This window comes from Sciurus vulgaris (assembly GCF_902686455.1).
Source record: "Sciurus vulgaris genome assembly, chromosome: 17".
Taxonomy (NCBI): Eukaryota; Metazoa; Chordata; class Mammalia; order Rodentia; family Sciuridae; genus Sciurus; species Sciurus vulgaris.
In genome coordinates this window covers 27997821-28009963 of record NC_136478.1, presented here as the reverse complement: position 1 = coordinate 28009963, position 12143 = coordinate 27997821, and the positions used below count along the sequence as shown (strand labels likewise).

Here is a 12143-nt window from a genome sequence, read left to right as displayed (position 1 = left end):
TCCAATCCTCTAATAATCTAATGCTCAAAAGATCCCCTCTAACGGGAGGGTTGAGAATCAACAGATTCAGTCAATGAAGAAATGTGGCTTTCTAGATTTTATCTTATGTGTGGGATGCACACCTTGCAAGACGTGTTCTTTCACTGTGTACTTCAAGATGCTCCCTAGTCCAGAAACCTTCCCTGCTCGCAGAAGGAGGGCCTGTTTCAAACACCAGAGCCTGGTGTCCATGGACAAGAGGACCAAGTTAGTGCCCCAAACAGCTCTCCACAGATACTGACTGCTCGAGAAGCTAATTTTGAGTAATTATTAGAATAATTTCAAAAGTTAAGAGACAATCTCTAAAACTTTTAGATTACTGAAAGAGTGGGCCAAAATTGAAAACTACTTATTAATATGATTTCAGAATATCAGAAGCAATTTACAAGATTATACATATGACAGATATCCCTTCAACTGTTTTGCTTTCTCTCCTCTCTCCTGTGTTTTTGAAACTCCCTTGATCAACTGCCTTGATCTTTGTATTAGATGTACTGTTCAATCTAATTGACAAGTGATTTATTGTTCAAAAGAGAGGAAAGAGACAAATGAGGCCATAAGCTCATCACTCAGGTAAGAGAGCTGCAAAATCAGCCACGGGAACTAATACTTCTCTTGACATTAATGTCACTGTTAGGGGCAGCTTACTGAGCGTAACATACAAAATGGCATCTTCGTCCCCACATACCTCTTTCTTCCCATCACCATCAAAGTCACACAAGGCCAAGGAATGAACGTTATCTCCAGTAACCTGAAAATTAAACCAAAAATCATTAAACCATCTTTATAAAAATTCAACCAAATATATTAGCAAGATGAAGAAGAGGATTATACAAAACACCAATGAATAATTCAAATTACTCGGACCCTTTTTTTAAGGTACAGAATTATAAATATTACTCTATTTTGTTTTATTACTCAGTACAGTCGGTGGTTAAATAAAATTAAAACTAAAAATACTTAAGAATGCCAAAAAAAATGTTTAGTTCTTCATACCGTCCAAAAGAGATCATTTCCTTCATGATCAAAACCCTGCAGAGCACAGTTTCCACCAATAATGGCAAGAGGAGAGGAAATGTCTCCCAATGTCCCCAGCACAATGGCATTTGCCCCATCTGCTACCTAAGAAGATAAGAAAAGAAATATAATCTTAGATACAATGGCGTATAGGTACACTGGAGGTAATGTAGGTAATGTACACCTGTTTTTATTTGGATACTCAAATTCCTATGTCATCATTTGTGAGACTCCATAGAGAATCCACACAAAGATTGAATCCCCCAAGGAAAAAGGGATTCTGCCAGCTGACTGCCTTCAGACTTGAGCTTCAACATCAGCTCTTTTTTGGGTCTCTAGCCTGCTGGCCCACCCTGCAGATTTTGGACTTGCCAGCCTCCATATCAGTCAAGCCAATTTCTTAAAATACCCCCACCCCCTTATGCATACATCCTCTGGGTTCTGTTTCTCTGAAGAACCTGATGTATAGTCCTAAACTCCATTTCAGTCCTGAACAAAAAGGTGTTTGTGCCCTTAAAACAGGTAAGGATTCTTACAAAGACAAATAAAGCATTATGTATTAAAGAAAAAAATCGATTGGCTGGATTTTATCAAAATTGAAAACTTTTGCTCATCAAAAGACACCAACCTACTAGAATGAACCACAGGCTGAGAGAAAATGTTTCTTATATGTAAATCTGACAAGGAATTTATATCCAGTATATTCAAAGAATATTTACAAATCAATAATAAAGTGGAAAACTACCAATAAGAAATAGGTACAAGACTTCCACCCTTGATAAAAGACAAATAAATAGGAATGAGCACAAGGAAAGCTACTGTGCATCCCTGGTCACCAGGGACATGCAAAATAAAACTACGGGAAGACACCACCTCACACCTACAGAAATGACGAGAATTAGAAAGCGTGGTAACACCAAATGTTGACAAAGAGCATGGAGCAGCTGGAACTCGAAGCTGCTGGAGGAGTGTTGAACGTACAGCCTCTCTGGAAAAGAGCTTGGCAGCTTCTTATAAAACTATTCACACATCTACCATACAGCCACGCAGCAATTCTACTCTGAGGTATCCAGCCAAGACAAACTAAGACATGAATACAAAACAGATCTATATGAGAACATTTATAGCAATTTTACTCAAAATTTTCCCGCCCAAAACAACTCAAATGTTCATCACACTTTATCACCAAGAGAATGGATGAACAAACTGAGATGTTCCCACAAAACAATACACCATCGTTACTGGGCAATAAAAAAGAACTGCTATCTTATGTAATAGTATGGACAACTCTCATAGGTATGTTGAGTGAAGAAGACAGAGACCAGAGCACATTCTATATATTCCATGTGTATGAGTTCAAAACAGGGAAGTCTAACCTAAGCTGAAAGAAATCAAAACAGTGATTTTCTAGGAGAAACAGGAATTGACCGGAATGGGGCACAACAATATTTTCTAAGTGATAGAATGTTCTATATTTTTATCAGGGATGTTGGTTCCAGGGATCAAAATTCATTGAACTTAAGGATTATGCATTTCACTGTATGTACAGCTTACCTTCATAAAAAATATTAAAAAGGCATTTGCATTTCGAGGAACTTATCCTTAGAAAACAATCATAAAAGTGACAATATATATGCTTATCTTGGTAATATTTATAACAGAGAAACAATGAAAATAACATAAATGTTCAGTAATAATATACTGGTGAAATAAATTATATATATTAACATAATTAAATACTTTAGAATCAATAAGAATGATATATAGACATATAGTTAACTTCATATAAAGATGTTTCTAATATATCAGTGAAAGAAAAGACTACTTGTCAAAAAAAAAAAAAAAAGGTTACATGTGATAGCCAGGGAGTGGACTGCCTATTAACTCATGAATGGATCAAATATGGCATATACAGAAATACCAGGAAAAGCATGATTTCAAGATAAATATGGTATATACATACAATGAAATATTATTCTTCCATAAAAAGGAATGAAGTACTGAGAGATGGTACAATGTGTATCAACCTGGAAAACAGCATACTAAGATAAAGAGGCCAATCATAAAAGACCACATCTTATATGATTTCATATTTATGAAATGTGTAGAATAGGTAAATCTCCAGAGTCAGAAAACATTATTGGTTGCCTAAGGTTAGCAAGTCAAAGGAAAATGGGGAGTACCTACTAATGGGTATGGAGTTTCTTTTGGAGGCAATAAAAATGTATAAAATTGCTGGGCATGGTGGCACACACATGGAATCTCATATATTCAGGAGTCTGAGGCAGGAGGATTGTAAGTTCAAGGCCAACCTGAGTGACTGAGCAAGACCCTGTCTCAAAATAAAATTTAAAAAAGGAGTCAGGAGCTAGTTCAGTGATAGAGCACTTACTAGCATGTACAAGGCCTGGGTTCGATCTCCAGATGACAACTGATTGTGGTGATGGAGTAAAACTCTCCATAAACTAAAAACCAATTAATTTTACGTATTAAATAGGTAAATTATCTGGTATGTGAATTACATTTTAATAAAGTTGTTATAGGAAAAATAGAGTAAAAGGCTGCACGTATATAGTATAATCCCATTTTGTAAAAAAAAAAAGTTTACTTACATAAACTTAGCAAAAATATCTGGATAAACAAAGCTAAATGCTATTTCTAGATGAAAAAACTATGGGGATTTTTTTCTTTTGGTTTCCCTATATTTCCTATAACAATTAGAATTATTTGGGTATTGAAATCGTAGCAGCCTGTAGATGGCAGACTACAGCCAGGGTTTCTCCTACAAACTACTGTACTAAAACTTCAATGCAAGGCCACCAGGAAACCCACTGGATGGGTTCTACTCCTGGCTGAATTCTCAATGGATCTTGACAGATAGTGCTGCCACCAATGTACCTCTAGAGAACACTGAGTGTCACCAAGTGATTCCAGCCATGACCAAACAGGTAAGTTCCAAGTACAGAAAGATGTAAGCGGGAAACTCCCTGTGTTGTTAACTACACTAAAACAGTCACATCATAAACACACCAAAATAAATGTGTGATCTCCTTCAAGCATAAAAAAATGTTGGGCATTAATGGGTAATTGGAATTTTATGGTTGTAAAGGGCATACTTGCCTCTCTGTAGAACAAATCTGAATTATTATAGACATCGTAAGCCAAAAGATTCGTCTGCGTCCCCACCAAAAGAGCATCACAGCCAAGCTCAGGGCTCAGCAGTCCTGCAGTCAGGCAGCTGACTGCCTGGTTAATGTTGAGAAGAGAAACATCAGACTCCTGGGGGCTCTGGAGGGCTCGGGACGCACTGAAGTTCTGGCTCCGTGTATGAGGATTGTGAATAAAAACCTAAAACACCAAAATCACCAAATTAATGTCATACCTTTAAAAAACTAGGTTATTAACAGATATCACAAAACTTAAGACACTTGTACACAGTTCCGCACATGGCCAACCTTGGGTCATTAAGAACTATGGAAATGGAGGTTCTGGGTCTTGTAAAGAATAAGGTAAGGCGAGGCTCACACCGCTCACAGGGCAGGACCCACAGCACTCTCACAATCCAGCCCTTCCTCATCCACCCAGGCAGCTGCATCCAGCGTCCCAAAAAAATCACAGACAGCAGAATGAACACTTCCTTTAGTATATTTTTTCCGAACACCTAATAACTTTACTTTCTAGTCCTTGCAACAATCTAATAGTTTGAAAATGTTTTACAAACTTAAATTGTCAAAGAAATCAAACTTCTTGAAGACTTTTCATTGTCTATACTAGCAAGTCAGAATTAATTTGCCCAAAGATATTAAATCTGACAGTTTCAATTGTCATAAATATAATCATTTGAGTGACTATATAAGTCATTCAACTTCCTTGGGTTTCATCTCTGAAAAGGAGTTTTGGGGTAGGAAAAAAAATGCATCATCAGGAGGGGTAATACTGCTCTCAACTGGGTTTGGGATGGAAGGGTGTTAAGTATTAGAATGTCTTGTCACCAGGCATGGTGGCACATGCCTATAAGCCCAGCAACTCAGAAGTCAGAGACAGGAGAATCACAAGTTCAAGGCCAGCCTCCGCAACTTAGTGAGATCCTGTTTCAAAATAAAAAATACTGAGGATGTAGCTCAATGGTAAAGTGCTCCTGGGTTCATGTCCCAGTACCAACACAAAACAAAACAAATCAAAAAACAACTGTGGCCTCCAAAGGGCCACAAACAAAAATAGATAAACCGTATGAATGTAGTATTAAAATTTCATTGGAGAGCTGGCTGAGGTGGCACACATCTGAAATCCCAGCAGCTTGGAAGGCTAAAGGAGGATCAAAGCCAACCTCAACAATGGCGAGGCGCTTAGCAACTCAGTGAGACCCTGTCTCTGAATAAAACAAAAAATAGGGCTGGGATGTGGCTCAGTGGTAGAGTGTCCCTGAGTTCAATCCCCTGTACTCACCCCCTAAAAAAATTTTTAAAAATTCATTGAGGAAATTTTCAATGTGTTACAAAAGCTACACGTGGGCCAATACAACAAAAGGATGGGAACCACTGCACTAGAAACCTTTAGGCTTTTCTGGTTGTCCAATCCATTAATTTAAAATGAATATTTAATTCCTTTGATATAAATTTAAACAATATTAATTTTAAATTATTATCTATACCTAGTAGCACATTCAACAAAAAATAATTCTCAAAAGAATTACTAGAAACATGTAGAAAACACATGCAGCTACTGAATAGTACCTTCATGTTCTCATTTGGGTGATTCTTTACAATATGCTTTTGTAAACACTAACGGAACCTGATCCTCACACCAACCCCTAATTTACAGACAAGGTCAGAGGGGAGAAGGCCCTTCCCAAGGTCTCAAGACTGTAAGTGACAGTGAAAACACGAAGCCTGGTGCACTCCAGACCCCAAGCTCCAGCCACATCGCACTTCCTTTTATAAGAGTTCTGAACACAAGAATCCATGCAGGTTTCTAGTGACTAGAGATGCTGAAAAAGAATTTATGGGCTCCACAGTCTTTGGGGTTGTTGTTGTTGTCCACAGTCTTTGGGGTTGTTGTTGTTGTTGTTGTTGTTGTTGTTTTGGTAGTAGAAACTAAACCCAGGGGTGCTTCACCACTGAGCCACATCCCCAAGCCTTTTTTATATTTTATTTAGAGACAGGGTCTCGCTGAGTTGCTTAGGGCCTTGCTCAGTTGCTGAGGCTGGCTTTGAACTCATGATCCTCCTACCTCAACCTCCCAAGCAGCTGGGGTTACAGGCATACACCACCACGCCCAACTCCCTCATTCTTTTTTTTTTTTTTTTTTAGAAGTTGATACACCTTTATTTTATTCATTTATTTATATGTGGTGCTGAGAATCGAACCCAGTGCCTCCCACATGCTAGGCAAGCACTCTACCACTGAGCCATAACGCCAGCTCCCCTCATTCATTATTAACCAGAAATGGAAGGAGTGGGATTTTTGCCAAGAGTCAACAGGAATCCCAGGAGTCAGACTCCTTTCCTGTTCCCCTCTTGCTGTTCTCTGCACACACAAATAAGAATATCCAGGGAGACCTACTTGTCCCTTCGAACAGGAAAAAGCCAAGCTCAGTCACATGACAAATGGACAAGAGTCCAAAAGGACTGGCTGAAGTTCATCATTTGTTCTAGCTGAGGGGTTTAGAAAGGTAAATTAACTGATCCTCCGTACCACCACCACCAGCTCCATGGTAAGGGAAAATATATTCCCAGAGGAAAAACACTAAGTTCATATTGCAAAAAACCCATCCTTAAAATATCCCTGGTCAGGTGTCATGGCACATGCCTATAATCCCAGCTACTAGGGAGGCTAAAACAGGAGGAGCTTAAGTTCAAGGCCAGGCTAGATAACATAGTGAGACTCTGTCTCATAAAAACAAACATTTTTTTAAAATAAATAAATAAAATATACTTGCTTGGGCCAAGATATGACAAAGTTCTGTTTCTAGAGATGAAGGCCCTACTACTCAGAGTAGGCCTTAGTCTTACCAGGAATGTTTGTTTTTAAAGAATATATTTACATGTTATGTGAATCACAAGATATCACCAATTATTTTTTAAGTCTCAAGATAAAAGACTAGAACTATTCCGATTTGTTCTAAAAACAAAGTATTTAATTACACAGAGCACCAGATCCTCTGTTTGCCATCCTCAGAAACAGTCCTAGAATCAAGCGTTCCTGCCTCCCACTCTAGGTCACAGTTTAATGTGAGGGCTTCCACAGAACCTCTGCCTGGTTCCCTGCTCCCACTCCTACGCCCACCTCCCTGCATCCCCCCATACATCCTCCACACACCAGTCAGAGTCCCTTCATCTAAAACATAAAGCAAATGCTATCGCCTGCTTTACTGAAACCCTCAGTGGCTTCCCCACATACTCAGTTAAAAACCTAAGTGTTTACAGTGCCCTGGAGGCTGACCCTACATGATCTGGACCCCAGCTGCCTCATGGCCCCATCATTCCTTCCCATGCCCTCAACCTCCTTGCATTCTGGAACACACCAAAGCCGCTGCACTTGCTACTCCCTCTGCCTGCAAGGCACTTGCTCCACATATGCAGAGCCTGTCTCCTTATCTCCTTCAAATCTCTGATCGAATGTTATGAGAGGCCTGACTGACCACTCCTTTTTCCTCCTGTGGACACACATGCACACACATAATTTCTAGTAAAGGGCTCCAAAGGCATGAAACTTGTCTGTCACATTAACCACTGCATCTGAAAAGCTAAAAACAGTGCCAGGCATGACAAGTCTTCAAATTCAGGGTTGTGCACCTATAGCACGATCAATATACATTTCTTTTGGGGATCTGTCTGTGCCTTCTAACAACTAACATTGTCATGTACAGACCCTGCACTAAGTACTTTACTCCATTATACTACTTAATGGAAGTGAATTGCTACTCTTCATGATATCCAAAGGCATATCATATGACATAACAAAACATATGTGTTGTGAAAACTATAAATCATTACATGAATGTTAGCTGTAAAATGCACGCTGGGTCAGAGAACAGGCACTGTAATCTCATTTCACCAATTTTCAGTTGAGTGGCTTCAGGCGCTGCTTTGAACCTCTCTGAACTATTTCTAATCAGCAAGGTAGAAATCACAATAAGAAAATAACAGCTAACAATTAGTGACCACTTCCTGTATGACAAGTGCTTTACATGTATTAACTTCTCTACTACTCATGACCCTAAATTACTACAAAGTACCTTGCCAAAGGTCAGGAAATAGTTAATGGAGCCAGGATCCACACCTGTGCTATGCTACTGCCCTTGACCTTGTAGCAAAGAAGATGAAGTAATTAATGTAATAAGGTTTTGTTCTTGTGAGAAGTTATTACCCCTGGTGACACTGTATTTCATGCATTTGATCTCTGTCTGCAGTCCTTCTACATTTTAAGCTTTCTTAAAGTAAGGATTCCAATTTCATCTCTCAATCTAGCATAACAGAGGTGTTCAGAAGTCTGATGAATGTTAACTGACCATGTCTATTTTGTACAACATCTGGCACATAATCAAGCACATACTGCTTAGTGAATATATGATGGGGGAATCCCTGGCTGTACCTGGTCAAGGATCAAAAGTGCAATTTGAGGGTTGGAGATAAAGTTCAATGGTAGAGAGCCTGCCAATGACAAGAGAGGCCCTGAGTTCCATCTCCAGGGCCACACACACACAAAGAGCAATTAGATCTAATTCAGGGATACCTATAGGCTTTTCTCTTTCTTCTCCTACCACCGCCTGTAAAGAGGCAGTGTGAGAGTGCAAGGAGTTCGAGCGACCGGCAGAGGCTCTGGGCTGGATTCCGGGGTGAGGTAACACAGCTTATCCTGGCCAAGCCCCTTTCCTTCTGGAGACTTCCTTTCCCTAAGCTCCTTTTCCGACCAGGGACGCCCCAAAGTCCTGGCAATCAGAAAACGCTCAGAACACCCTACTCCTCTTGGCAGGATGGACAAGCACCCTAGGACTACGACAGGTTGCCAGGCAACCCGGGGCGGGGCCGGCGCGAGGGGCGGGTCGCAGGGGCGCGGCCTCGGAGGTCGTGGGGCGCCGGCCCGGGGCTCGGAGCGGGTGGGAGCCGTTACCTTGCCCGCTTGGGTGGCGGCCGCCAGGCACGGGTGAGTCCCGTCGAAGCGCCCTACGGCCACCATGCGGGGGCTGATTTTGTGGCGCAGTTTCAGGGTGAACACGGGCAGCAGCATGATGGCGGTGGCGGCTCGGGGACGTGGGGCGCGGGGACAAGAGCCGCCCGGCCCCGGTTGCCTGGGGCCGGACACGAAAGGGCCCCGGAACCCACCTCGCACGCCCCGCCGCCCGCTCCTGCGGCTGCGCGCACCCGCCCCGCTGCTTCTGCGCCTGTGCAGGCACCGCCCCGCCCCGTGTGCGGCTGCGCGGTGGTTCGCGCGGGGACGGCCGAGAGCGGTTCTGGCAGGGGAGCTGTCACGTCTTCTGCGGCTGTAACTTGTCTGCGTCACCCAGGTGCCTGCGGTGGCCGCGTCTGAGCCAGTGCACCCCCGCAGGCGTCCCCGTCCAGCATCACCAGGCTGTACCCCTGCAGACCCTGCACATTGCCGCCCTGTCCAAAGGGCCTTCGCTTAGCTGTGGCATCAGACCAGAGCAGTTGTCTGCACTAAGTCTTCCAGTCCTCTCAAAAAGAGAAAACAGTTTTAAACTCTCACATTAAATAGTCCCTGACAGTGGATATAACCTTATTTAGAAAAACGATCTTTGCAGATGTAATTAAGTTGAAGAGCTGGATTCGAATGAGCCCTGAACTCAATGATGTGTGTCCTTACAGAAACAAGAGGAAACACCCAGGTGCGGTGTTGCACACCTGGAATCACAGCGACTAGGAAGGCTGAGGCAGGAGGATAGCAAGTCTGAGGCCAGCCTCAGCAACTTAGGCCCTAAGCAACTTAATGAGACCCTACCTCAAAACAAAACAAAAAAAAAAAAAAAAAAAAAAAAAAAAAAAACAAGTACAATAAAATAAAAAGGGCTGGGGGTGTGATTTAGTGGTAGAGTGCCCCTGGGTCAAATTTTTTAAAAGGGGTTGAGGGGCAAAGGCAAAGCTTGGCATTATGCTATTAGAAACCAATGAATTAAGCCAGAGGGTACCCTAGCGACTCAGGAGGCTTAGGTAGGAGGATGGTTTGTTCAAGGTCAGCCTCAGCAACTTAGGGAGACCCTGTCTCAATAGAAAAAAATAAAAATAAGAACAGGTGGGAATGTAGCTCAGTGGTAGAGTACCCTCTGGTTAAATCCTCAGGACCACCAAAGAAAGAGAGAAACCAAAGCATAAAGGTACCAGAAGCTTTGAAGAGAGGAGGGAGTATTCTTCATGGCCCAATTGACATCCTGATTTCAGATTTCTGGTCTACAGAACTGGAGAGAATAATTTTCTGTTCTGTCAAGGGGTGGGAGAACTTTTAAGACTTTTTTAAATGCAAACATGCAAAATTGGAAAGTTGTGGCCATTCATTCAACAACTATTTTTTTTCTGGCACTCTTCCAGACAATAAATAACAGTAAACCAAAGACAAATCTGCTATCCTGAAACTGACATACTAGTCAGGGGAGACCAGCACAAAACAAGAAATACACAGTACATCATTTGGCAGTAAGTACCATTGAGAACTTTAGGAAGAGGGAATACAGGTTCATGGAGAATGCAATTTTAAATAACGTGGCAGGGAGAGACTTCACTGAGAAGGTGACATTTTGGCAAGGACTTAAAGGAAACAACAGCCTCAATGGAGCATGTTCCAGCAGGGAAAGTTCAGGTGCAAACGCCCTGAAAGCTCACTCTAGCTGCCTCTAGAAATAGGCAGAAGGGGAGATTGATGAGAAGAGCAGCCACCACCAGAGGACCTACGAAGGAGCAGCCAACAAGGAAGCGGAACCTGAAGCGTTGTGTCTGAGCAGCTGAGTGAAGAGCAGTCAGCCAGAAGAAGGGAAATAACAAACTGGCAGGTGCAGTCCTTAAAGATGCAGGTAAGTCTTTAAAGATGAGTCCTTAAATATTCTTGTATTTTATATTTGTATTTTATAATTGTAGTTATACAATGAACATCTTTTTTAAAGCCTGTTGGTATGTCTGTGGTTAGTTGCAACCTCTCTTGGAGATAATGTAAAAGGACCAAATTTGAGGGTCATGATGAAATGCAAGTCCTGAAACAGTGGCCTCTGAGTTCACTCAGCCCCTTATGGCCCCAATGCTACTCCCTCATCTGTCCAGACCCCACTCTCCTGTGGCTGCTCCCTGACCAGCCCTGTAATGCACATTGCCTTGGGTTTGTCTACCTGTCCTGGGCCATCAGATCTTAATGCTTTCTGACTATTTTTCTCTTCAGTCCATAAGCTTTACCTCCAAAAAGTGGTCAGGTCACTGAACCCACTCCACTGTGCTAACTGCTTATCACAGGTTGATTGATCACCACCTCTGCCAGGAATAGCTTGAAAGAATTGAATCTCTACGAGAGATCATTTTAGACGGTTCATTTTTCCTGGCAAACATTTATTGGGGGTTTCCTTGTTCTAGACAGTGATCAAGGCCCAGGGATACAGTGGTGAGCAAGAAAAACAAATCCATCCCCTCATGGAGTCTGGATCCTGTAGGAGATAGGGAGCAACAGACATTAAACATGAAAGCAAATAAGGTCATTTCATCTGGCCATGAGACAGATGTGATGGGGTTCACAAAGATTGCTCAAAAATGTGATGTTTGAACTAAGAGCTTTATGATACAAAAGGGGCAACTGTTACAAGAGTGGCAGAAGACATTCCAGACAGAAGACACAGGGCCAAGGGCCAGGGCGGGCGTGTTTAAAGATGAGAAGAAAAGCAGGAACCCAGTGTGGGAGAAAGAGGTTAGCAGGGCCCAGATCACCCAGCCCTGGTGGACCAGCCCACGCAGCCCGGGTTTACTCTTTGGCAGGCAGACAAGTGCATAACCACTGGCTTTCCATATAAGGCTGGTCTTGGCCTCCATCCAGCTGGAAACCTCGCTTGCTCCACGTACTGCCCTGGTGGTCTGTGACTTTGCGATTGCTCTTTCTAAC

The 12143-nt window shown here is 42.2% G+C and overlaps 1 protein-coding gene across 1 annotated transcript in view; it reads right to left on the bottom strand.

Annotated features, from left to right (window-relative positions):
• BBS2 (Bardet-Biedl syndrome 2) overlaps window positions 1-9417 on the bottom strand; it is a 31737-nt gene extending 22320 nt beyond the window's left edge. Inside the window, exons 1-4 of the mRNA XM_079117884.1 lie at window positions 9168-9417; window positions 4173-4404; window positions 1036-1157; window positions 728-790 (exon numbers count right to left, since the gene is read on the bottom strand). Coding sequence (XP_078974010.1) covers window positions 728-790; window positions 1036-1157; window positions 4173-4404; window positions 9168-9284 — 534 coding nt within the window. The 5' untranslated portion in view covers window positions 9285-9417. The remainder of the gene's footprint in view (window positions 1-727; window positions 791-1035; window positions 1158-4172; window positions 4405-9167) is intronic.
• Between the last annotated feature and the right edge of the window lie 2726 nt (window positions 9418-12143).